At 45.6% G+C, this 26,751-nt stretch overlaps 2 protein-coding genes and 1 long non-coding RNA gene across 10 annotated transcripts in view; 1 reads left to right on the top strand and 2 right to left on the bottom strand.

The window, feature by feature from the left end:
• PNPLA7 (patatin like domain 7, lysophospholipase) overlaps positions 1–26,751 on the top strand; it is a 115,340-nt gene that overhangs the window by 5,463 nt on the left and 83,126 nt on the right. For 6 of the 8 annotated variants that reach the window (XM_081180358.1, XM_081180357.1, XM_081180356.1 and 3 more), the window contains exons 1-14: positions 7,143–7,312; positions 10,728–10,799; positions 12,738–12,825; positions 13,841–13,923; positions 16,585–16,673; positions 16,797–16,937; positions 17,587–17,746; positions 18,569–18,649; positions 20,607–20,735; positions 21,685–21,765; positions 23,402–23,543; positions 24,433–24,510; positions 25,491–25,597; positions 26,522–26,680. In XM_081180358.1, the coding sequence (XP_081036484.1) occupies positions 7,277–7,312; positions 10,728–10,799; positions 12,738–12,825; positions 13,841–13,923; positions 16,585–16,673; positions 16,797–16,937; positions 17,587–17,746; positions 18,569–18,649; positions 20,607–20,735; positions 21,685–21,765; positions 23,402–23,543; positions 24,433–24,510; positions 25,491–25,597; positions 26,522–26,680 (1,446 nt within the window). In that variant the 5' untranslated portion in view covers positions 7,143–7,276. Of the gene's footprint in view, positions 1–483; positions 648–916; positions 990–1,125; positions 1,192–1,475; positions 1,687–7,142; positions 7,313–10,727; positions 10,800–12,737; positions 12,826–13,840; positions 13,924–16,584; positions 16,674–16,796; positions 16,938–17,586; positions 17,747–18,568; positions 18,650–20,606; positions 20,736–21,684; positions 21,766–23,401; positions 23,544–24,432; positions 24,511–25,490; positions 25,598–26,521; positions 26,681–26,751 lie in introns of those variants that run through there. The other 2 variants (XM_081180360.1, XM_081180359.1) reach the window with 2 other exon arrangements.
• LOC308579373 overlaps positions 1–26,751 on the bottom strand; it is an 88,539-nt gene that overhangs the window by 13,099 nt on the left and 48,689 nt on the right. The window lies entirely within an intron of this gene.
• On the bottom strand, positions 5,612–6,718 carry MRPL41 (mitochondrial ribosomal protein L41). Its single transcript, XM_081180367.1, has one exon. The coding sequence runs from the start codon at positions 6,626–6,628 to the stop codon at positions 6,221–6,223; it is 408 nt and encodes a 135-aa protein (XP_081036493.1). The 5' UTR covers positions 6,629–6,718; the 3' UTR covers positions 5,612–6,220.

Below are 26,751 nucleotides of genomic sequence, written 5' to 3'. Positions count from 1 at the left end.
TCCCCTACTCCATTCAGCCTATTTTCTGCCCACACTGAGCAGAGCAAGGTCTTGCACTTCTCAGAGTGCATTACCCCATTGCCTTTATCTTAGGAATCAGGAGCCTTTATAGCTGCTTTCGTTGCTGTTTGGGCTGTGGGTGCCTTGGGAAAGGCACAGCTGTTACACACACACACACACACACACACACACACACACACACACACACACATCTTATCCAGCTTGCAGATGTTAGGATACCCTGTTTTCCCCCACAGCGCCTCACAGTGCAAACATTATCAGGGTTTTAAACTGAGTACTCTGACTGCTACTGACCACTTATAGTGGATCTGGGAAATGCTTTAAAATCCAGTTATCTTCTTTTAGTGATGGTTGTGACAGTTTCTGTGGAAGATTTTAAAAAGATTGGCCTTGTGCACAGGAAATTCCCCCTCCTGCTAAAGACTAACCTGTCCTTTCTATTTTGCACTATTTCCCTTGTAGTGGCTGCCCACTGCAGTTGATCAGCAGTGATTCAAAAGGGAGGCTGAACTTGCTGTCCGTTGATGAATCTGCCTCCCTGCACATATTGGAACAGTGGAAGGCACATGACTTTGAGGCCTGGATTGCAGCATTTGACTACTGGAACACATCTATAGTATATTCAGGTCTGCATCTGATGGCGGTAAATGACACATGGGAAGTGCTTAGTTTTTTCTCTAATGCTCACCAAACCACTGTTGCTGGCAATAATGTTGGGTGATTTTTATGCTTCATGTGCATTAGCAGCAAGGCTTGAGCTGGAAACAAAACATTTCCTGCCTTTGGAGGTCTATCTTCTAGCCTTGTGGAGTGGCTCTGTGTCACAGGAAAAAGGTGTCTCATCTCCAGCTATCTATACCATCACACAGCTTGATCAGTTTTCTCTTTGTTTCAGGTGGAGATGATTGCAAGCTACGGGGATGGGACATCCGGAGCAGCCCGAGAGCTCCCATCTTCACTAGTGAGAGGTAAACAGTAACCTGTCAGATGAGGGTGCATTGCTCATCTCTCCTCACTGTTTGGGCAGTTGTCTCAAGCAGATTCAAACTGGTGCATCTGATGAAGGTTCTTGCTGCCTAACCTTTGACTTGCATTCTGTGACAGGCATTCAATGGGAGTGTGCAGTATTCAGAGCCATCCACTCCGGGAGGATCTGCTGGCCACAGGAAGGTGAGTTTCCCTGAGATATATCTTGTTATGTACATTTGTCTGGGTTAGTTATAGACGAGTGAGCTGATGGTTGTTTGTGTGTGTCTGTGCTAGAGACTGTGGGAACTTACGGATGGGACCCTGGGTGCCTGAAAAAGAGCATGGTTTGGTTCTAGCTTGGCCTTTGTCTTTATTGATTGCCCTGCAACAGTTAAGTAAGGGTTAGCTAGGAATCTGAAGTCCTCTATTGTACCCTTGAAAAACCACCTCTTGTGGTTTTCTGAGGACTGTTTTTGTTTCTCCAGCTACGATGAACATGTCATGCTGTGGGATACCCGGAATATGAAGCAGCCACTGGCGGACACCCATGTGCAGGGTGGAGTTTGGAGGTTAAAGTGGCATCCAACACAGGAGCACTTACTGCTGGCAGCCTGCATGCACAATGGCTTCAAAATCCTCAATTGCCAAGGCTGTATGGGTGAGTGCTTTGATCTTGGTAGCTGGCACCTGGGATGTGTGAGAAAGGCTCAGGGGCTGGCTGAAGCCATATACCTGTGTTTTTAGTACCTTCTTCTGGCGTGAAAGACAAAAGACAATTTCCAGAGTATATGAAACATTCTTATTCTATTCAGCTACCAACACTCCTAACTTCATCTTGCTGATGAGATCAAATGCTTAAATAATACTCCCAAGGAGCTGGTTTGGTGTTGATCCGTGCTGTTTGCTTGGAGATGCTTGAAAAGGAAAATGCAAATAGGTTAAAGAGGATGTCATTTATACATTCTACCTGAGAATAGATAACTGGGCAGAATATAGTTTCATAAGAACATGATTTATTTTTCCTTAATCAGTGGAAGGTAATATGGAGTAGCCATTAAGTTGTTCCTCCTGCCCAGCAGCAAGAAGAGATGAAAAGTTTAATTCCTGCTAAAAACAGTAGTTGAGAGATAAATTATTTCCTATTTTACTTAATGCTTGACTTGTAATGTAAGCTCTTAGAGCAGGGGTCGGCAAGCTTTTTTGAGGGTGGGCTGGTTCACCACACCACAAACCTGGTGCATTGGAGTGTGTGTGTGTGCGCATGTGCATGCGCACACGACAGAAGGGACTTCTCTCTCCTCCAGCCCGTCCCCCTGCCTACCTAGGGTGCTGCCGAGAGGCAGAGGCTGGCGCCGTCAGCTTCAGAGGAGGAACGAGCAGCCCAAAAGGACTGCTTTCGGGCTGCTTGTTCCACCACCGCCGCCGCCACCACCCTCTACCACTCATAAGGGCAGGCACAGGAGCTGCGCTTGGCAGAGTGAAGATGGCGGTGGCAAACAGCTTGCTCCAACAAGGGGCTGCTGGAAATGCTCTTGGCCAGATAAGCCCAGCCCCCTTCCTCTTCTTGGCCATGTGCAGCCGCCGCTCAGTCATTGGCCAGGGCCTCAAACCTTAGTATGCGATTGGCCAGCGATTTGCTATACGAGGAGGAGGAGGGAGGAGATTCTGCTGCAGTGAGGGAAAAGCGGGGAAATGTTGGGGGGGGGGAATGGTGCCCGGGCCCGAGAAAACCCCCATGGATTCCCCTCACCGATCCATGGAACTGGCCATGGGCCGTATCTGGCCCATGGGCCTTAGGTTGCCAACCTCTGTTTTAGAGCATTGTGGTAAACTGGAGTAAAAGCCTATTTAATAAAATTTAAAACTGAATATGGCTACATTGTTGAAAATGGTGATTACTTATGCAACTTAATTGTCATCTAACATGTGTCTGTCCTTTCCTTTCTTGTCCCTCAGTGGAGAACAAAGAGGAATGCACTGTTCTTTCCTCTTATATCTTGCATAATTCCTTGGCTTATGGAGCTGATTGGTCAAGGCTTTCTCTGAGCGACCCCCTGGAGCTATCTGCAGTGATGCCTGTAGTTCCTATGGAGCAAGAAGCAAGGCGAGTGGATCTCAAAGCCCAGAACCTGAAGATAGTTTATGAATCCCCTACGGCCACCTTTGATGTGGTGTTGGAGGAAGAGGATCAAACCCCTGGCTTGCCAATCCAAGAAGAAAGTAGCTTTGACCTGCTGGGACCACGTACTGATGAAAAAGGTTCAGAAACCAAAGCACACAGTGAAACAGACTTGGTCAAAGTCAAAAAAGAGACCAGCCTCTTAGCAACATGTTCTTTTTATGATAATGTCCTACATGTTTGGAAATGGGAGGCTAGCCAGACTGCTACTTTGTCCTGAACATTGTGCTAATTAAAGTTATGGTATGCCTGCCTTTTTCAGTAGCAGGCCTTTTTAGTATTAGGGTTTGAAAGACAGATATAGATTTTTGGTAGGAAGGCCCTGATGGAGTTCCTATCACCTCTTCTATATCAGATTTCCAGCTTTATTCCTGGGAGTCTTTCATCGCTCTGAGAGCTTTGAAGACTCCTCAGACACTTCAGGGATGTGTTCTCTCCCTTCTCCATCCATTTTATTCCTTGCTGCAAAAATAAGATTACTACACTGATGAAGTTCTCTTATTCCACTATATATTCTACAGACAGCAGTTCCTCTTAGTTTGGGGTTAAAGTAGGGTTTCCATATTTCAAAAAGTGAGAATCTATACAGAAAAGTTGTTGAGCTTTCTTCAGGCCAAAGTTGTTGAGCTACTTTTAAGGGAAATTGCCAAAAACAACACTGCCATACGTCTGATTTTCCCGTGCGTTTAAGCGATTTCCGCCTGGACACTGTTTCTGATGGCCAATTACCACCTATGTCCGGGAAATTCTGGATGTATCGCAACCCTAGTTAAGGTCTCTCTCCCTATGTGATCAAGGAGATCTGAGGATGAGCAAATAAAAGTTATGCTATCAGCTATTCTCTCCTATTTTTCCAATGAAGTAAACTTGACTTGCTATCTATTATGCAGCAAGGAAAGCTATTCCATACTACTTTGCCCTTCTTGGGGTAAACACATCCAGGCTACTTTACTCTTGACACCAGCTGAAAATAAGTGGCAGCCTGTGTGTGTCTCTTATCTTGCCTCATTGTTCAGTAGCCATCTAAATGGAGAACTCTTCTCAGTTAAGAACTTGAGGAGGGAGGGGAAATGCTAAAATACAGAGCAGCACTTGTTTCATGCTTCTATTGTCTACCTCCCCCTCACAGGAAAGGCAAAGTATCACTCTGGCTTTATGCTTCAGGTTTGGTTGAATATGTTACTGGGAACACATAAGCTAAGGGGAAAAGGGATGCAAATTACTCATGCATTTCCATATCACAGAAGTGAACAACACCAGCAACAAAGTGGGGGAATGGCCTGAAACCCTGATATGGCCCTTGCAAGTTCCTCAATGCTGCATAAATTCATGCTGAAGGAGACTTGTAATTTGAGACACTACAATGTAGGGTGTTTGTGTATAAATACGCACATCAGTATTGTAAACAAAATTAAAAAATATTTTTGATCTTTTTAAAATAAAGAGTGATGTCTTTTGTTGGTTACAACTTTCCAATTGTTCATTTTTTTAGTCTTTGGGTGTAGGACCTAAGTTAATGTGAGTGTTGGGGTTATGTTTGTATTGTTGCTTGCCGCCACATGATGCCTTAAAAGGTAAAGGGACCCCTGACCATTAGGTCCAGTTGCGGACAACTCTGAGGTTGTGGTGCTCATCTCACTCTATGGGCCGAAGGAGCTGGTGTACAGCTTCCAGGTCATGTGGCCAGCATGACTAAGCCGCTTCTGGCAAACCAGAGTCAAATTAATGCTATAATTTTTATTTTATACATTTACATATTGCCTTTATTCCATTATAAAACCCAAGGTGGCATACTTAGTTCCACTCCTTCAGGCCCTCACCAAAGTCTTGTGTGCTTTCAGACAATGTCTCATGTGAGACATTAGCCTGCAAACTACCGGTAGTTCCTTGCTGCTGCAGAAGCAGACTGGCCCTTTCCTCCCTAATGGAGCAATGCACAGCAAGCCAGGCTTAATTGTGCTATTAGTGTGAGACTTGTACGTTGCTCAGTGAACCAATGGTGTAGCTGGCATTACTGCAACTGTAGTGGGCATCAGTTTTGATACCAAATATTTTAAAAATGAATAGCTTTTTTGCAGTTCTCCACTTAATTCTAATTTACATTCAACAGTCTACTTACTATAAGATAGCTCTGGTATTTTAACTGTAAATGATAATAAATTATATTTGGTGAGGCCAATGCTTCCACATTAAAAATAAGTCCTCCCATAACAATAACAATGGACTCCCAAGAATTATTTTCAGGAACACTGCTTCTAGAGCAGGATTATCCCATTGTTAAGTAGATTGTGTCACTTCAATCAATTCAGTGGTCAGGAAGACATACCTTGAAGGGCTTTCCTGAATAGGCAGCTTACCTAGTTTATTGCCTGCTATGTAGCAAAACAAATGTTTAGAGCCTATACAGCCATTTTGTGCAGAGAAAGAGAATGAGCCTCCACATTTTATAAACTCTTTATTTAAACAAAAATATGACCAATGTTTGCTGCCTGCTTCCTCAGTCTCTTTAATATCTATCTATGATAGGAGGCCTAGATTCACATGCCAACTATACATGCCAACTATACATGCCAACTTCCAAACAATCCAGTAAAATTGAAAATTGTTCCACTGAGTAGCATTTCCAAAAACAACGGAAACGAAAACCACCAACACTTGGGACTTGCATAAATTCTTCCGGCTCTGCTTGCATGACTGTGTCCACAAGATTTGGTATGTGTGTGATGTATCCCTTATAGTTTTCCAACAAAGCAGCTGGCAAAACTGCGGTGCTCTTCTGGCTTTCTACATTCCTTGCTTGCTTGCCCAGACCTCTGAGATGGCTCAAGCATCAATGAAAAGAAAGCAGGAACTTATTGAAGATACCCCAGAGTTTCCACTTAGTTCCAATCCTTTGGTGTCTTGCTCCTTTTAAGAGATGAAATGTTTTGCAAAGAGTGAATACTTCAAGTGTTGTTTTTTTAACTTTTCTTAAATATTTTGTTGCTTAATAAATGTGTGGAAGTCCCCCCCTTCACACCAGCTTTCCTTCCACTTGCAACCAACGCCGTCCTAGCGCACGAAGTTCTTGGGGAAGAGCTGAAAGAGTTTGCCTTCCTGGGTCGGCTCGAAGCCGTACTTCTCCAGCTGCTGCAGGCTGAAGGTACCGGCCTTGACGTCCTTCTCGATCTTGGAGGCGACCGTCTGTTGGAAGAGGGCGCGGGCCGTGAGGGGCTGCTCGCTGCCGGCGGGGGCCCGGTAGGAAACATAAGGCCTCAGCTTGAAGCCGCTCAGGTCCGGCACCACCAGGCGCGGCACCTTCTCCGGCACCAGCTTAAACTTTCGGCTGCACGTTAGGTAGCCCAAGGGGTGCGCGCCGCGGCTCTTGTAGAAAGTGCGCGGGCCCCGCTTGCTCGTCCAGGCGGCCGTGCGGTCTGCGCCGCGCACCAGGCCCCGCGTCACTTCGCTCAACAGCCCCATGGATAGATAGGCAGGTGCTTGCTAAGGAGAAATGAAAGTACCTGAACCTCGTTGATCTCTGGCCTACTTTACCTCACAGCACTACTCCCCCTTCTCTCAGGCACACATCAATGCCGCTCGTTCTCATTGGCTAATAAGCGCATAGCCAATCGCTGTCTTCCATATTTTCATTTCACCAATTAGGGGATTGGAGGGGAGGTCCAATTCTCTGACAGATTATTGGAGGGGAGGCTCGGGACCAATCAGAGTCAACATTTACTTAAAAGGGTCTCGGCCTGGAGGTTTCTAGGAAGGAGGGGACGCACAAGGATTACAACCTTAAGGATGATCGCAATTTTGATTGGCCAACGTGACTCCTCTACTTGGGCTGATGGGAAATGTAGTCCCAAAAAAGTCAGAGAGCGCACAAGCTTGGGAAAGGTAACTAGTGTAGTACGAAACTTTCTGGACGGAAATGACGTTAAAAACCCCCCAAACGGAAGTAACCCCACTTGACCTCCGCTGTGAACTTTGCCCCTTGACACCGCCCCCGCCCGCAGGGCTCTCTCCTCAGGGAAAAGAACCGTTAGCGCCTCCTCCTCTTTTACTCCCCACCTTTCCATTCTCCCCTCCCCGGAGGCTGCTTTGGCTGCCTGTGGAGACCCAGCCATGGAGAGCGATGACATCTGCTCCTCCCCTCCGCAGGTACGTGGCCTCCTCCCTCAGCGCGGCGCCCTTGTCCGCGCTTCGTTTCCCTTCACGGGCTTCCTCTCCCCCCCCACCCCGCATCCGCACGGCTTTAAAGGGCTCCCTTGAGAGAGCGGAGGGGGGCAGCCGTCGTCGAGGTTGTGGTGGTTGTTATTTAGGAGCGTTGGACCGGGGAAAATCTGCGTTCAAATCCTCACTCAGCCATAGCCGCTCAATTGGGTGTCCTTTGGCCAGTCGTTCTCTTTTAGCCTACCTCACAGGGTTGTTGTGGGGGATAAAGTGTGCATGTGCTTGTTGGCTGAGAGGTGAGGGGAGATCACTAATGGAAGTTACGTTGCTGTTGTTCCATTTATATCCTGCTTATTTCACAAGATTTGTTTGTAGTAAAATGAATAAGACAATATTATTACCAGTAAAACATGTTTAAAAGCATTGAAAAGATAATTGAAAACAATGATAAGTTAAAAGGCAGATATCATTCCCTTCCTTTCAAGGAGTCCACGGTGACAGATACATCAGCCTATTATATAAGCAATTAAACGTTATAAAAACAGTTAAAAACACTCTCTGAACTAGTGGTGTTTGGGTTGCTATGAATAACATCATTCAGGTATAGTTTCACTCAGCCATAGGCATTTTTGCACATGTTTTAAACTCCTCCTGAAAGTTAGTTACAAGGGAGACAGAAGCACCTCACCAGAGAGGGCATTCCACAAATGGGGAACTGCCACAGAGAAGGCCCTGCTATGGATCAATGCCAACCAGGCAGTCTCAGCTTTACATATGTGGCAAAAAATTTTTTGGAAAAGGGCATGGGGTTCCGCAAAAAATGACTTTGGCAATCCCACCTGCCATTGAACCCAAAACAGTATACAATTTTGGCTTTCGGCAAGATTGCTGGAACGAACTCCTATGTAAGTTGCAGGCTTACTATACTATTGTATACAGTTTTCAAATTCAGAGGCTGTATGCTACTTAATGCAAGTTATTGAAGAGAAGCAGGAAAGGAAGTTGCCTTCAGGTCCTGCTTTAAGATTTTCCTGGAGGCAAGCGCCCTAACTTAGTGCTATAGAATGTGTGTTATATCCAATATTGCTTCTGTTCAGAATAGGTTCATTGAAATTGATGGGCATGACTAATATTGATTTCAGTGGGTTCACTCTGAGTGGCTAGTTACAACCTTGTTGTTTGTATGCAGAAGGCCTTAGGTTCAATCCTTGGAATTTCCAGTTAGGCTGAGAAGGACTTTGGTCTGAAACCCCAGAGATCTGTTGCCACTTAGTGTAGGCACTACTAAGCTGGGTAGACAGATGGCCTGACCTGGTGTAAGGAAGCTTTTCATGTCTCTGTGAACTTTAGATCTGATTCATGATTCTCTTAGGTCCTTAAAGGGTGGCTCTATCAGCTGCCATTAGCCAAACCTCCATGTTTCATGATGGTCTAACGAGGAGTAGTTCAACTCAGAGTACTTGATCCTGGGATCATAAAACTGGGGAGAATATTGCATTCAATCCTTGCTTGTGAACGTCATTGAAGGCATTTGTATGGTCTCTGTTAGAAGAAAGCTGGTGCTCTAGTTGAAATTTGGATCTCATACAGCCAGAAAGTTGTCACTTCCCAGGGAGTTGTTGTTTATTTCTATAACACTGCTTAATATACCAATTCATTTGCAATATCACTTATCCTGAGGCACCCACACTTGGCTGCCCATTCACCATTGTGAGAGCATAGAGAGTAACCCCTGTCTTCCGTTCTCACATTTGAATACTGTCCAGAGGCATTTCTGCTGTCTAGATGTGCTTAGAGGAGGGATAGGGAACATGTGGCTCTCCAGATGTTGTTAAACTCCCACTAGCCCCTATCAGTATGGCCAGTGGTCAGGGATGATGTGGGCAATGGGCCCAACATTATTGGAGGGCCACAGCTTCCCCATCCCTTGCTTATTGGTTCCACTGTTGATATCCCTATTTTGGTTCTTGTTCCCCTCTTGCTTCCACCCACCTTTCAGATGGTCCTAATCTTTTTGCTCTTGTATTTTAATATGTCAAATGTCCCATGTTTCATCTGTTAGGGACCACTTTTGTTTACACTGAAAATGCTCCCCCTATGCTGTATGAACCTGCTTCTGATGTGTATCACATATGAACCTAAAACTGAAGTTTGCTTTCTAACTGTCTTGGTGTGATGGCCACAATGTCTTGCCATCCAAGAAAGTGGAACTCATAACTTTGTTTACTGATGGTTTGCTTACTCATGTTACTCAAAAAACTGTACTTGCCCCTTTAGTGCTCTTTGGAATTGTCTTTGAGAATGCCTCTGACTGGCCAATCTCTTTCCTTTTTCATATTCCTCCTCAAAACCCACTTCTTCTGTGAATAATTTGGTATTTACCTGCTAGTAAATACTATGTCTTATGCTTGCTAAACCTAAGTGCATGTAACTTCAATATTTGCTTATTCTTCCCTCGTATACATGTAACTGGAATAATTGCCTATTCTTCCCTGGTTCAACGCTGCTTCCATTTCCCCCTCCCCCCTTGCCTCTGTTGTCTTCTTTGTGTGATTTTACAGATTTGTAAGCCCTTTAGGGCAGGGACCTGATATCTCACATTTAATAAAGTGCCATGCACAGAGGTGATATTGTATGATAATAAAACATACAAATGAATGAACCTAATGGTGTGAGTGTGTTTTCTGAGTGTTATCTTTTAGATCCAACTTACTGCTTGAGGAATATTTGGTTTCTAAATAAACATCCTGATATGTAAAATCTTGAGGCTTTTCTCTCCCCCCCCTAACTTGCTGTTTGCCATCTTTTAGATGAACAACTTGAAGCTATTCACTCTGTGTTTAGTACTGTACACATTGAGGGTTAGTGTGTGGATTTACCATGCTAATTTGTACCAAGTCTTTGGGTGGGTCCAAAATAGCTATTTAGATCTTGTCCCAGGTCTCCATGCTGGAAGGGAAGGAGAGAACATCTTAAACTCGCTAACCTTCTTGTTCCAGAATCCAATCACTTCCTCATTTTTGATGATGCATCCTTGGTATAGACCATAGCATAATAATAATACCACAGTGACTGTTCTAAACTCCAAGACAGCTGAGTACCAGCCATCATTTTTTTTTTCCTATCCTGACTCCAGCATGAGAGGGGGACAACATCATTTAAGGCAGATGGTTCCCTTCTCTCCCTCCCTAACACAACATTAAAGCAACTATGAAAGCATTAGCACAGGGTCTGATTTTCCAACTATTTGGATTCTTTTACTATCAGGGAATGGCTCTAGTTCTCTTTAACTAGAGAGCTCAGCCAACATGTGCTTTGTAAACTCTCATTTAGACACATCTCTGGGGGATGGGGAGCTGTTGCCTTCAATCTGTGTTATACCCTTGGTGTTCTTGTCCTTTAGGTCAACTCCTCAAGTTTAGACCTAAGAACGCAAGTTCTTCAGTTCGTACAAGATCGAATGCAGACTACTATGGTAACGTTTGAGCCTGTGTGTTTGTTTAATTTGGATGCTTCTGAAAGGCACCAAAGAGCTTAACTGGGTCTTGATCTGGCTTCAGGTTTCTTTTATGCAGTGTCTTGCACTCCCCATTTTTCATGCCATCTTACGTATTAAGGTAGCTATATTGCTTTTGTGTCTCCTCAGTGGTGTAGTGGTGGCTGGTGCACATTGGAACTGGTAGAGCAGAAGGCAAGGAGCCCAATAGTAGGTGGAGCCAGAGCCAATGAGACACAGAACCAGCCAGTTTTGTCCTTCTCCTCCTGAATTGGTTCTAAAAGGGCAACACTGCGACTTAGGAGGATGACATAGCTGACAGGCAGTGCCATCCCCTGGACTGGTTGTAAGTAAGAAGGCAGGAAACATGAGGGCTGTCTGGGCAGACTGAGGTTCATGAGGCTGTGCCTCATTTGCTCTAATGCACCAGCCTTTAGTATGGTAACTTAATCATAAGTTCTTTTGTGGGAAAGCTGAGGAGTGTTATGACTTACTCTTTTTTTTGCGGCCCACATTGTAACTGGTGGCCAGCTCAAAACGTTTAAGTCATGACATTCTACCAAGAGGAGGCTTGTGTGCGGCCTTCAAGCTGGGGCTTTCAAAATGTAGCACAGGGTCAGGGACAGTCCCCTGAATCACATTCAGAACTAACCTAAGAAAATTGCTGGATCAGACCAAAGGCCTATTAGGTCAGTATTCTATTCTCATGGTGTTCAGATGCCTGTGGGAAGCCCGCAAGCAGCATATGGGTAGCAGTGCCCTCCTGCTGCAGTGTACCCCATTCATAAATATTTAGAGGCATACTGCTTCTGATCATGGTGGTGACACACAACCATCATGGCTAGTAGCCATTGCTAGTCTTATTCTTCATAAATATGTCTAATCATAAGAATGTTACATGAGTCTGCAGCCGGAATAGGCCATTGGTCTGTCTTGTCCAACATCCTGTTCTTCCAGTGGCCAGCCAGATGCCTGTGGGGAATCCCACAAACAGGACCTGAGGAAAAGAGCAATCTCACCTTCTGCTATTTCTAGCAAATAGTATTCAGAAGCATACTGCCTCTTACTGTGGAGGCAGAACATACCCACCATGGCTAGTAGCCATTGATAGAATTATCCTCCATGAATTTGTCCAATCCTTTTTTAAAGCCATCCAAGTTTGTGGCCTTTGCTGCCTCCAGGAGGAGCACACTTCATAGTTTAATTATACATTGCACAAAGAAGTACTTTCTTGTATCTGCCCAGAATGTCCTAACATTCATCTTTATTGGATGTCCACGAGTTATAGTGTTATGAGAGGAGAAAAAAATTCTCTGTCCCCTCTTAAAGCTATCTCAAATTGGCAACCTGTCGTTATGAAAGCCATAATTTCACACTGTGTGAAGAAGTGCTTCTTTTTCCCTGACCTAAGTAAACCAACATCCCTGCCCTGCCCTCCAGTTTTAAGGCTGAGGAGGATGGCTGAAACTTGTCACACTCACCAAAGCACAACAGCACAGTCAATTCTGACAGTCAGTTATGAAATGGTATTTAGAGGGGAAGTGCAAAACTCAAGATGACAAAACAATAAATATAGGGTTGTATCCAATAATGGCCTAAGTGTCACATGTCGCTGGCATTTGATTCCCAGAAGGTTGCCCAATAGGGAATGCAACCCTCTGGATGAAAAATGTTATCCACCATGTTTCAGAAAGACAGATGTGTAAATGACCCTGACACCTCTCTTGATGAAGGATGGTTTAGAAATCACACTTTAATAAATGAAACAAATAATAATTAGTTGTTTGGTTGACTTTGCCAGCTGCAACAGATGTTTTCCTCCCCAGAAACGTTGTGTTCTTAGTACGGCTTGAGGAAAGGGCTTAGGTGGAGAAGAATGTCAATGCCTAAGACTCCCCTTGTCTCTTCTTCCCACAGTTAACTGGAATAATCATTGGTGCAACAGTTGCCCTGCTGCTCATTGGGATCGTTGTGTATTTTGTTTACAGGAAGGTGAAGCAATCAAGTAAGTCGGATCACTTTGGATGAGAGCTGACATGCTGTCATAGAATTTGGGGGGTTTGTGTGCAGTGTGATCCCATATTAATGCTCAAAAGAGCATGTCAATAAAGCACGGAGCTCCACCACCCACTTGTTGAGTAAGTGTGGGATTGAGTCCAGCTTCTCTTCAGGCCAGAGGAGGTTTCAGTGCTCCCCTTTGGTGCTTTTTATCTATTCAAGATGTGCAGCTAACAAAAACATGCTGTGAATTCTTACTATAGGGGTAACATAAAAAAGCAAACAGCATACTACTTCTTACTTTCTTGTCTTCTTATCTACTCTCCGTTTATGATCAAAAATAGGGGTGGGGAACTTGTAGCCCTCCAGATGTTGTTGAACTACAACTCCCATCATCCCTGACCCTTAGCCATCCTGGCTGGGGCTGCTGGGATTTGGAGTTCACACCTCTGGAGGTAGCATTAAAAACCATCCTATTAGGAGCATGCCCTGGAAGTGTGCTTTCATCATAAACTATGGAAACGTAGTGGTAGGGTCTGGCCTCATTGGGCACCTGGAGCTTGGCTCATGACTCCTCCATGCTGGTCCTCCTGCCTCTTTGCCTTGCTGATGGCACCTGTGTACCTGCCCTTTTCTGAGCATGTAGGTGGTAACAAGAGTGAGGAAACAACACCCTCCATGTGCCTTGGTCTCTCCATCTGGGCAGTTTTATGGATTGGGTCCAGAAGAAATAAGCAAGCAAATAGGCGGTAATGACAGTGGTGAGGAGGATGTCTACTGAGGGCATCTTGTCAGAAGCCCCCCCCCCCCAAATGTTGGAGCCTACAAACATCTCAAAACATAAATGGGCCTCCCAACATTCTGCCCCAGGGGGAGAGGTTAGAGTATATTGGCCTGACATTTCTCTCCATCGAGGGCAGTGGCTTAGCTGTACAGGGGTAAGCAGGCAAGCTGCGCTTGTGTGTTTTAGGCTCTCACTCTTCACAAAGGGACTACAGGATGATGAGCCTTCTCTCTTTCAGAGCAACCTCAGCCACATGTGCCTCAGTACAGGTTCCGTAAGAGAGACAAAGTCATGTTCTACGGCCGCAAGATCATGCGCAAGGTAAGGTTGCTGGTGACCAGCTGGAGGCTAACAGCAAGCTCAGACTGATGATGCTCTTGTCTTGACATGGGGCTGGCCTTTGCTGGGTTCATCATGCATGTTTCTGTCCCTGTCCCATATCTCTTCTAGAGGTAAAAAAAGTGCTGAAAGATTGGCTTTGTGTCTGTGTGCTGTCCTGGTGAATTGCACTTTGCTCTCCACTGACTCTGCTATAATACTTCTGCAAACAGTCCAGCACCCAGCCCTGTAAAGCGCTTTTCGGTAGGACACCTCTGAAAGGAGGGTGGGGAGAGTCTTTTGAGTTTATGTTCAGCCCTTGTAATTTAACTACGGAAAGCATCACAGAGAACTCTTAGAATTATGAAGGGGAGGGAGTTTGTAGTTGCTATGTAACCAGCAACATTATTAATCTGATTGCACACATACAGTGGCACAGGGGAGAATACAGGAGGATTGTGCACAGACATGTATCCCTGGGATTCCCATGAGTTTCCAGGCCCTCTATATGCAGAATGTGATGGAACTCAAATTGGCAGCTAGAGGGAATGATGGCTGCTTCAACTACAGTGGTGCCTCGCAAGACGAAATTAATCCGTTCCGCGAGTCTCTTCGTCTAGCGGTTTTTTTGTCTTGCGAAGCAACCCTATTAGCGGCTTAGCGGCTTAGCGCTATTAGCGGTTTAGCAGCTATTAAAGGCTTAGCGGCTATTAAAGGCTTAGCGGATTAGCGGCTAAAAGGCTATTAGCGGCTTAGCGGCTTAGAAAAAGGGGGGGGGCGAAAAAAAATCGGAACACTTGCAAGACGTTTTCGTCTTGCAAAGCAAGCCCATAGGGAAAATCGTCTTGCGAAGCAGCTCAAAAACGGAAAACCCTTTCGTCTAGCGGGTTTTCCGTCTTGCGAGGCATTCGTCTTGCGGGGCACCACTGTACTAAATCCCCCAAGTTGTTAAATCTGGGAGCTCAGCAGTCAACCATGAAGCGCTTCTACCTCTCCTCCCTTTCGACTGTTGCTCACAGGCTGGCCTTCACCAAAGCGAGGTTTAACGTTTTTCCCTCCAATGTCCTGAGACATAGATTCTCAAAGGGCCAAGCCTCCGCCATGTGTGTATGTGATAAGGAGACGCCGGAGTCGCTTCAGCACATTATGTTTACTTGCCCCTTGTTTAATGTGCCACGGGCAAATTTGTTGGGACCAATCATACAGAAGCTAGAGGGTACCCCACCAAAATTCCATCTTGCCCAAATCCTGCAGGATAAGGATATCCATACGACCCTGAGAGTGGCTAGGTTTCTGGTCGCTGTCCTTACCCAAAAGCGCTGCCAAGGTGCACTACAAGCTAATTAAGGCGCACTATGTCATTCCATCTTACAGTATTTTATTGTTATAGTGATGTTTTAGCGACTGTTTTTTCCCACGTGCACAAGCTGTTATTTATGTCTTGTTTTTTATCTGTATGGGCCTATGGCCGTAATAAATATCTATTCTATTCTATTCATGAAGCGCTTCTGAAATCCACATCAGTGTTTCTATTGGTAGATTTTTTTTTTTTATTAGGGCAGAATGAGCCTGGGAAAATAGGTTAGTAGATTTGCCATGGCAGCCTGCTTTCATTTGCAGTACACATGGCACTCCAATAGATGGTGCTCAATATATTACCATTGTTGCAGTTCCAAGCAGATGGCCTTGGTTGCGAAAGGACCCCCTTCGCAGGTAACGGTTTGCCGACATGCTGCTGAAATATCATCTATCAATAATGCACACGAAGGAGAAATGTCCTCTAATGCTGGAAACTCAGTTATGCCTCCAAAGCCATGGATAGAGAGCATTGTTTGGGAGGAACATGTCAAAATCAAACACACTGCAAATATAAGGCCTTAATCAACCTTGGTCAGCCTGGTACACTCCAGAGGTTTTGGATTACATTTCCCAGCAGCCACAGCATTCACCAGGGAGTTATTTCTTGAATTATCACAGCTATAAAACTTTACCATTCCATCGCTGGGCTTCTCGTTCTTTCAAGAAGGGCTGTACCTCAGTGGTATGCATGAGGCCCCAGTTCAATCCTTAGCGGCATCTCCAGCTAGGATTTAGATAAGACTTCCCGCCCGAAACCCTGGGGAGTTGTTGCCAAGTCAGTATAGACAATACTGAGCAAGATCTACCGGTAGTCTGACTGGCAGCTTCCTATGTTCATTCTTCCAGTTTGCTCCACCATCTCTTCTTTCTGCAGTTTTCTGCCATCTCTTTTTTCCTCTTTCTGTTATAAGTTGGACCAGGTTGTGCATATCTCAGTTAGGTTCATTCCTTTTAGTGAGTCTACTCTGAGTAGAATTGAGTTGGATGCATTTCTCTGTCTGGAACTTTAGATCAAGGAAATGTCCTGTTTTCCGTTTTTTGCTTACCACCATTGTTTCAGTCCTTTCTTTATTTGTACCAGGGACAAGCTGAGGCTCTAATGCCTTGGGGTTGACTCCAGTTAAGTTCTCCTTGTGGTAGACACATTAAAATGAATGGATCTTAGTTAGACCTACTTAGGGTAGATTTATTGAAACTAACACTGAATAGAGCCCGTGGTAAAATCCCAGCTTGGTTGCCTTTTTCCTGTATGTTCCTCTGTGGGTTGAGATCTCTTTCCTTCAGGAAACCTTTCTTCCTTTCCAGGTTACAACTCTACCAAATTCTCTGGTTGGAAACACGGTCCCTCGGCAGCGGATGCGGAAGAGGGCCAAAGTATTGTCCTTGGCCAAGAGGTATTGGGGGATGCAGGGACCTGTGGGTTGTGTGAGTTTAAATGGGGAGGAAGAAGATGAAGGGACCTCTTTCCCCCGATGGCCTTGTTTCGAGGTGAACCAGTTCTGCTTTATTCCCTATAGGATCCTGCGGTTCAAGAAGGAGTCCCCCACCCTGCAGCCGAAGGAGCCTCCACCCTCTCTGCTCGAGGCAGATTTAACGGAGTTTGACGTGAAGAATTCCCACTTGCCCTCCGAAGTCCTTTACATGCTTAAAAATGTCAGGTAAGGGCAAACGTGATGTGAGAGCTGGGCTGGTGGGGGCTGAAGAGAAGCGACTTCCCTACCATTAAAGAGTTTGCAGAAAGATTGGATTTGACATGTCCTCAGTTTGAGGAGAATAAGGATTGACACACCGAGACCATTTAACCAGCTTGCCATGCTTACCAGCAATGAGCAGGCCAGCCTCTCTAAGAAGTTCATTAGTGAGGCACAGTGGCAGCAATGTCTGCATCTTAACCCCTTGCATCTGGTTTTCTCCTCCTAAAAATAGGCTTTGGGCTGCTCTCTAACTTAGACTAATAGAGGCCGCCAGTGAATCCTTCTGCTGTTGCCCCTGTTACAGGCAACTCTCTGTTTGCACAGGGGTTGCGATTTGGGTCATCACACATGTTGGCAAAGCATGTGTAAGCCCGCCCCACCCTTCCCTGCCCTGTACTGCCCCTGCCCCCTTCTGGGGGTTAAAAATAGTGCACGCATTGGCCGTCACTCGCCAATCAAAACACATGCAAAATGGTCACCACCTGTACTTTCAATGTAGCAGCTGCGGCAACCTCCTGTAGCAGTGAGTTTTCCCCTCTATGGACTCATTGCTGTTTCAGGCCAGGAGCAGGATGACTGGTCCATGAGCTCCTTCTCATCTCTTTCCCTGCAGGGTCCTTGGCCACTTTGAGAAGCCTCTCTTTCTGGAGCTCTGCAAGCATATGGTTTTTGTCCAGCTGCACGAAGGGGAGTACATCTTTCGCCCGGGGCAGCTGGACAACAGCATCTACGTGGTACAGGATGGAAAACTGGAAGTCTGCATCCAAGAAAGTGTAAGGATAGCTGACAGGTCATCAACATACATGGCCAAACACTGCCAGTTAACACAGTATCAAGCAGTAAAGCATATTGGATAAGGAGCAAATAATAACAAAGTCCCCTCTTTGCTTGGCAGAGTCAGAGTAGACACTACTGGGCTGCAGAAGTGGAGGCATGCTCTGACCTAGTGTAAAGAAACTTCTAATTTTTCTGTTGAGAGGCCTGCTGGCTGTATGATCGGTAGCTACCAAAGTTCTGCCTGTCTTCGTTTAGATCTCATATAACCCCTGTTTTAAAACAGCTGCACTGGTTGCTAGTTCGTTTCCAGGCCCAATTCAAGGTATTTAGGTTAGTGTTTAAAGCCCTAAATGACTCAGGCCCCAAATACCTGAAAGGCCGCCTTCTTCCCTACAGACCCTCTTGGGTGATAAGATCAACAGAGATTACTCACTTAGTTGCTCTTTAGTTTTGGCCTGCAAGAGGGTATTCTCTGTGGCAGCCTTCCCACAGAGATGTACCTGGCACCTTCATTATATAGCTTTTGGCAAAGACTAATAAGAATGAGGCGTCTTCCCATCCTTGGGGTGGTGGTTATGCCTCCTAGGTCCTGCAGAGTGTGGGTGGTGGGAGCAAGTCCCATAAGCGTATGCCAAGCTGAGCTTTGTGTTGAAAGTTGCCTCAGCCACAGAGTTTGTGTCTGCCTTATTTCTTCTGCTTTTTTATTACTTGCTTTTCAAGGCCAGTCCCTCCCAGAGACACACACAGAGGTCTTTGAACTTAGCTTGTAATTGTGTAGCTGAAATGTGGTCTCATTCTCCCCCCCCCATCTGCAATAGGATGGCACAGAGGTGGTGGTCAAAGAAGTCTTGGCGGGAGACAGTGTCCACAGCCTCCTCAGCATATTGGATGTCATCACGGTAAGCCAAAGCCCATGACTCTGGCTCCTGGATGCCTTTATCCTTTGATACAAAAGTGGGGAACTATAGGCCCAGGAGCTGAATGTGACCTTCTAAATCTCTCTGGTTCTGGGACTGTTTCAGGCCACATCCCTCACCAGCCTTGTGTTACCCTCTCCTTGAGTGTTTGCCTGCTCCTGCTTTTCATTTGCTTGGATGGAGACTAGAAAGGGGTGTGTTTGTGAGTGAACTTTAGGCTTGTAGAACCCCCCCTTTTTTTCTTCCTCCTCCTCCTCCTGGATCACTTAGGAGGTTTATTTTGACTTTGTGTGTTAATTTGCAAAAAAAGTTAGACTGATGAATGTTTTTCTTGCCTAGATGTAGTCATCGGGTCATTTGTGGCTCCTTTTTGACTTGGAAGGGAGAACATGTACTCAGTTTCTTTCATTGTGTGCATTTTACCCTCATAAATTTGCCACAAAGCAAGGCTGGACTCGCCATAGGCAAGTGATGCTCTTCCAGACTGCATCACATAGCCCAAATGTCTGCCTGGTGTGTTTAAGATAAGTGCATTACACTAAGCAGCCCTCTGCAAGCCAGAGTCTTTCGCCTCTTTCTCCCTTTGGAGCTGCCAGCAGGGCTTAAAAACTAAGCCTCCCAAGTTCCTGCCCTGGGTTGTGCTTTTTAAAAACAAAACAAAAAAACCTTATGTAATTAAGAATCGATCAGCCAGTTGGGAGCTGGGCAGGATTACTCAGATGGATTACTTTTTGTTTCCCTTCACTAGCTGTGGGAAGAATGTGCTCTGAAGAGGGTTTTTTTCTTGGTGTGGGGTATGGTGCTAGGGGATTCAGGGGTTAGATGCTAGGAAGGTCTGATGATAGTGGAGGCAGAAAGGAGAGAGGGCTTACAAATAAGTACAAAGGAAGTTGCTTTCAAGTAGTGCCAGCTGATTACAGTTTTTGGGTTAGGGAAGGGATGTTGCTATTATTTGTATTGTTTTTCTGTTCCTTATTAATTTATATACTGTATATATACCAAATGGCTTCTAAGCAGGTTTTTCCCCCCTTCCAACTATAGTATCAATTAAAATACATGACAACAATTCCATTGGGGGCACTAAAACTTCCTTAATTTAACACACACAAGAAAACAAACTATTTAAAAAGTTTGTTTGTTTGTTTATGACATTTATATCCCACCTTTTCCCTACAAGAATCTCAAGGTGGTACACGTGGTTCTCTCCCTCCTCATTTAATCCCCACAATAGCCCTGTATCTTCCAGGTCCTATTGTGACACTCTGACCATTGCACAACACCAGCTCTCAAAATCCATTCCTCAATACATAAACTCCACATGGACTGGTGGCAGCCCTCTAGAGTTTCAGGATTGAACCTGGGACCTTCTGCATGCAAAGCAGATCCTGTACCACTGAGCTACGACCCCTCCCCAGTTATTTCAATAATGATAATTATGATAACAACAATTAAAGGTAAAGGGACCTCTGACTGTTAAGTCCAGTTGCACTGGACTGATTGCTGTTCGCGCATGCGCAGGAGTGGCGATTGCCATTCACACATGCACAGAAGCAGGCAATCGCCACCCGTGCACAACGGCGCCTCTCCCAGCGACCTGTTTCGACCTCTGGACAGACCTCCGGAATGGATTATGGTCGCAAATAGAGGTTCCACTGTATTTCCTTTTTGTCAATAATTGTAATGTATATTTTATGTTATTTGTAAATGTTTTATTTACACTTAAGCAGCATGTACATTTTTGCAATAAATAAAAATACAAAATTGCTGCATAAATATTTATTGTTAACATTTGATTTAAATGGTACTGAACCTGTTTCCCAGATTTACCAAAGTGTTAAGTGGAATACTTGTTAAGGGAATACTTCATTTTAATTAGAGTTCTCTCAAATTCCTGGAAGGGCAAGGCATAAACTTTTACATGAAATGTCTTCCTTTTTAGGGTCATCCTGCCCCATATAAAACAGTTTCTGCTCGGGCGGCGATGCCTTCGACGATCTTGCGCCTCCCAGCCAATGCATTCCAGGACGTCTTCCAGAAATATCCTGAGACCCTTGTTAGAGTTGTGCAGGTGAGGCTGGTGTTGTTATGGGAGGGAGTCCTCTTAGCTTTAAGGCAGGTATGGGGAATCTTTGACCTTCCCATCATTGTTGCTTAATTGCTGCTCCCATCAACCCTAGCAAACATAGCCAGTAGCCAGGGGTGATGGGAATTGTACTTTACTAACATTTGAAGGGCCACAGGTTTTCCACACCTGCTTTAGAACAATGGGTGTGGAAATGGCCTGAGAGTGAGGCAGGGTGTCTACCATAAGTGTCCGGATTGGAGGCAACGACACAAAGATGTACTGTATTTTTCGGTGTATAAGATGCCCCCATGTATAAGACACCCCCTGTTTTTGGGGACTCCAATTTAAGAAAATGTGGGGAGATGGCCCAGAGTTGTTCAACTTTGCGGGGGGGGGGGGGTTGCCCAGAGTTGTTGAGCTTTTTGGGGAGGGTTGCACAGAGTTGTACGCTAAGGGTCTGCCCGATCGCCACCAACAGGTGGCAAACGCACGCACAATTGCCACAGCGGAAGCCAATCCACAGCAGCCCTTGCTGCAGCCACCAATCACCAACCCAATTGCCAAAGCATCAGCCTATCCAAAGCAGCCCTTGCCGCAGCCACAAATCATCCACCCAATTGCCGCTGACAACCTCCTGCTCGTGGCTGCAACCATTCACCCGTCCCCACTCTGCACTATCCGTGTATAAGACGAGCCCCTATTTTGAAGATTATTTTAAAGTAAAAAACCATCATTTTATACACGGAAAAGTACAGTAGGTTCCTTGGGAAGTTCTATCCCCTTTTCCTCTTGGGGGCAGGGAGGTGAGATATGAAAATGCCCCTGTGCTCTTCTGAGAATCCATCTCAATTCCTCTCTCCAGAAACAGACTTTGAACCTAACTATAGTCAGGGTTTTCCTTGAGTCCAGGTGTGGCTAACCATTTGTCTGTACTTGATCCTCCTGCTCTTAGATTATCATGGTGAGGCTCCAAAGAGTGACCTTCCTGGCGTTGCACAACTACCTTGGACTGACTACTGAACTCTTCAGCTCTGTAAGTGAAGACTGCTCAATTAGAAGCAAAGAGAATTATATACTTCCAGTCAGGCAAACACCAGCTTAGTCTCATTTTTTGTACTGAGACCCAGCATGATTCAGTGGTTGTTATTTGTTTGTTTAAAGCATTTTTATGTCAAACCAGCTCCTGAAAGAGCTTGCCTAAAATAAGTGCAGTCAAGACTGTGCCTGCCCACAAACTTGCATTTTAAAATACACAATGCAAAAAGAAAATCGGGGCTGGGGGTGGGTGGGGAGGATAAGATGCAAACTTGGAACCTGTTCTTAGAATTAGTGTTGGACTCAGGTGGAAGAGACTTGGGTTCTGATCACTGTGTGACCCTGAAGACCTTATTTCTCTACCTAGTCTACTTCACAAAGCTTTTATGGGGATAAAATAGTACCATCACCACCACCCAGAGGATGTTAAGGAAATAAGAAGAGCCTTGCTGGATCAGAGCAATGTTCCAGCTCATCCAGCATTCTACTTCCTGCAATGGTCAGCAAGAAGCCTCTGAGAAGTCCACAAGCAGTGCAGGAAAGCAACAGCCATTCTCAGTTTTGCACCCTGGCAACTGAATACTACATGAATTTTTCTTGGTCCTCAAGCCCATGATCATCTTGAATTCTTGTGGCTGTGAGTTCCATAGATTAATTCTTCCTTGTGTGAATAAGTCCTTTGTCTTGTCCATCCAGAACCTGCTACCAAACAATTTCATTGTCTGATGATGCCAGGTTCTGGCATCCTAAGGAAGAATGCAACTTTACACTTCACACGACATGTGCTTTTACGAAATGCCAGTCATGTCCCCCCTTACCTCTCCCAGCTGACTGGGGGTGAGACTCAAATGCAAGCAACAAACCCATGTAGAGACTTGTGCTAGGAAAAAGGTGTCATAGGAAGTGTTAATGAGCCATTTTCTTCCATTAGTGAGCTACAGAGCCCATGATGACTCCTATATTCCTTTAATCCAGGGGTGGCATACCTTCTGCATGTGCTCCCCTCCTTGGCCTAGTTTTATGCAAGTGGAGAAAAGCTCCACTTCAAGCAATCATTTCAGACCCCTGGCAAGAATGATTTGCCTCTTCTCCTGGCAGCAAATTCCCTGGGCAGGGCAGGTGAGAGAGAGAGAGAGAGAGAGAGAGAGAGAGAGAGAGAGAGAGAGAGAGAGAGAAGACTGTGGTTCCCCCTCCATCACCAGCAAGCAGATTAACTCCAAGGGACCCTGGCCCACAAGAGACTCCCCACCCCCCAATTTGTGTTACAGTAGCTTTGGCTGAATCTGCTGCTTAGCCCAGAGAGTGATGTAGACACCCATTCCTCTGAGCACAGGCCATCAACGCCTGTGGGACATCCTACTGGTGTGAGATGAGGAGATACATTTTCCTTAATAGTTTTCAGTAGTATCATTGAGTTTAGGAACACAGCATAAGAGTCCATTAGGTGCAATAATGTCTATACTGACCACCAGGAGCAGCAGCTCTATGGTGTTTCAGACCAGGAGTCTCTCTCCAGGGATTGAGCTTGGAACCTTCTGCATGCAAAGCAGGTGCTCTATCCCTAAGCTCTTGGACTGTGGTGCTTCCTGATCTGAATGGTACCTTCTTGGGTCTCTGCATTCTGCCCCTGATAGGAGAGCCAGGCCATCCCACTGGTGTCAGTTGCGAGCGTGACCTCTGGTGCAAATGCTGGCAGAGCAGTGAAGAGGCAGGTGTCCAATCTGTCGGAGGAGGACCGGGTGGAGAAGCTGGAGAAAACAGGTTCTGTAGAGACGGGTAAGGATTACCTAAGTGGGAATTGCTCTTGGGAACAACCTTGAGGGACATGGTTTTTCAGCTCTGTGTCAGCAAATACTCCTTTCTTAACTGGGGGTGTGGAACCTTAGGCTTGGGGCCTGGGGCAATTCAAGCCTCTTTATCTGCCCCTCAGGATTCTCTTCAGGTCAGGCTCCTCCCCTCATGCCACCCCTCTTCACCAGCCTTTCTTCATGCCCTCCTTGAGCTGCAATGTGTCCTTGAGCTCTGATGATAAAGTGCCAACTTCCTGGGGCCTTGGTTGCCAGAGCACCCACAAATTTTCCCATGAAGGGGCTGAACACCCACAAATTTCAGTGCCAGGGCCATGCATGCTGCGTGGCACCCACGGCCTCGGGCACCCACGGTCACAGGGCTAAGCTGGCACTCCTGGCTCTGATTAATGCCTCTTGTTTGCCTGGCTAGAGAACAGATTGTGTGTGTAGAAACTAGCCTACTATAAAAAAGGTAAAATTGAAAGTTGTTGTTCTGCCCACTTTGTCTCTGGCCCTACCCACTCCTGGCATGTGGCCCTCGGAAGTTTTCCCCGGAAGGTAATATGATCCTCAGGCTGAAAATTGGAAATGTTCCAATTCCTCAGTGGTAGCAATTAAAACCATTCTGTTAGGAGCAGGCCCTGGGAGTGTGCTTCCACCATAGACTAGGGAAGGGTGGAGCCAAGGATAGGCATCATCCGGCACCTTCCGAGAACTGTGCTTTGGTAGGGGCTCCGCATGTGACTCTTCTGTGACTCTTAGTTCCCCTCCCTTTCCTCAATGCACCTGCGCATCAAGCCCACACAGCTGACCATGGAAGCCAGGCAAAAAGCAATTTGTTAGTATATTGTCTATTGTTGTGTTCTGTATTGCAGATGCAGGGAGGCCTTCCATATCTGAGAACCCTCTCAAAAGGAGCTTGTCCTTGACATCATCCTCTGGATATTCTGAAGGTGAGTGTGAACCATTGAGGGGGAAACAGCAGGTGTGGGGAGCTTCACCATGGCACTGAATGCCTCCTAAGTTCACTTCTTTTTAAAGAATTAAGATTTTACTGTTTTGTCATATTACTAAGCAACAAGATACAGTATAGAACAAAATATACACATTTTCTGTAGATTTGAGGTTGGCTTGTATAGGAGTTCAAATTGCTTAATTTGTCACATTTCCAGGTTCATGGCAGTTCCACTTCCCACATAGAATCACAGCAACCAAAGACCTTTGCAGTGAGGAGGAGCCCCCACCTTCTCCTTTTTTGCAATGAGCATAATAAAAATCTACCAGTTCACAAACAATGTGCCTTTTAGTTTCATCCCTTGCTATTTTCAGTTTAGTGGTTAATTTTTCTATCAGCGCTAATTGCCAGATTTTTAAATATATATACCTTGCGGTCAATGCTTCACCCTCTGAAGATTTACAATAACTGTCTATCAGTAGCGTGGCTGTTCATAACAGAGGGTCAGTACAATGCTTACAATGAAGTTTCATATTGTCTCCTTGGTTAAGATTAAGTGCTGCCTACTCTGGACCTTTAACCACGTTCTGCCCAGTTATCTCTCCAATTTCTTTGAATACTTCATCCCAGAACATGACCACCTTATCACTGATCTGCCATATGTGCTGAAGTGAACCCGATGTCATGGTGGGCAGGGCCAATGTGGGCCTCTCTTCTGAGACCAAACTGATCCTAAAACCACTGCCACAGCCTTTAGCAGGGTGGGCCAAGATGCTGTAGATCCATGGTTCCCAAAGTGGGCAGTACTGCCCCTGGGTGGGGGTGGGTTTACCTAGGAGGCACTAAGAGGCAGGGGGGCACTGAACAGGGTATGGGGCACTGGGGATGTGTCTATGGGATCTAGGTGGTTGTGTCCAGAAATTGTTTGGGAACCACTATTGTAGAGGGTGATGTCTTCTCTCCATCTTCCCTCTGCAGGAAGCTTGACTAGCAGCAAGCTGGACTTGGACATGGCCTACGAGAGAGCCAGAGTTGCCTCTTCTTCCTCCTCTTCAGAAGTGCTTTCCAGCAATGTCACATGCAAGGTAGATTTTCTGAGCCTTCCTCCTCCTCCTCCTCCTGTAGAGGCATTGGCTAGCTTCACAGTTTTTCCTGCATCATGATTTTTGCATAGCACACACACATATCATGATTCACGATATATTGCTGGGTCAAAAATTATGAAACTGATATCACGGTATGGATTTCAAACCGGTTTTGGACGATATATCAATAAATCATGCAGCCATAACAATAGCATACCCATTAAGCTGCCCTGTGTATTTGCAGCGACTGGAAAGAGCCAGTCCCTTTGTGGCCTTCACAATGTTTGGTGAGAAATTGCTGCCATTGCCTCTTGAATTGGATTGAGTGAAAGAAAGATTGAATCCTTTTGCCATTAAGCAGGGTCGCCATACAATGGTACCTTGGTTCTTGATTCTTGATCTTAATCCATTCCGGAAGTCAGTTCGACTTCTGAAATGTTTGAAAACCAAGGTGCGGCTTCTGATTGGTGCAGGGGTCCCAGAAACTATAGCTGACAGCTGCATCAGATGTTCAGCTTCTGAAAAAAGTTTGAAAACTGGAACACTTCTGGGTTTTCGGTGTTTGAGAACCAAGGTGTTTGGGAATCAAGGCGTTTGAGAACCAAGGTACCACTGTATTTCAAAAAATAAAAACCAGGACATCGTAAAAGTTGACTTGCCTAAGACCCAGTACAAAGTGCCACCCTTCAGAAATTCCCCCCAGATATCAGTTCCTGGTAATGTCCGGGAAAATCCAGATATATGGCAGCCCTACATTAAGCATTCTTTTTGGGGTTTACATGTAATAGGGGAAGTGAAGGTTAAGGAATGAAGCAGTTGCAAAGAAGTCCCATGCAGGGTTTTTGGTTTACGTGGCCACAGTGTGCCAGGTGGTACTCAGCACAGCGTGGAAAACTTAACCTCTGGTGTTTCTTCTTCTTTAAGTCCATCTTGAAGAAGACGGTGACAGTGACAGAAATGCCCTCGGCCATCTTCCACTATACACAGGACCACCTCTCAGCCCAGGAGCCCAGTGCCAGGAAGCAGTCTGAGGCCATTTTAGAAGCTGCCAAGATGGACCTTTTAACCTTGATGAAGTTGGATGTGAGTCATGGCGAGGGCCAAACTGGGTTTGCATAATTCCACACTGTAATGACAGGCAGTCCCGAGCGCAG

The sequence above is a fragment of the Podarcis bocagei genome, assembly GCF_964188305.1.
Source record: "Podarcis bocagei genome assembly, chromosome: Z".
Lineage (NCBI taxonomy): Eukaryota > Metazoa > Chordata > Lepidosauria > Squamata > Lacertidae > Podarcis > Podarcis bocagei.
The sequence above is the reverse complement of the archived record's forward strand: the minus strand, read 5'-3'. Positions and strand labels throughout refer to the sequence as shown.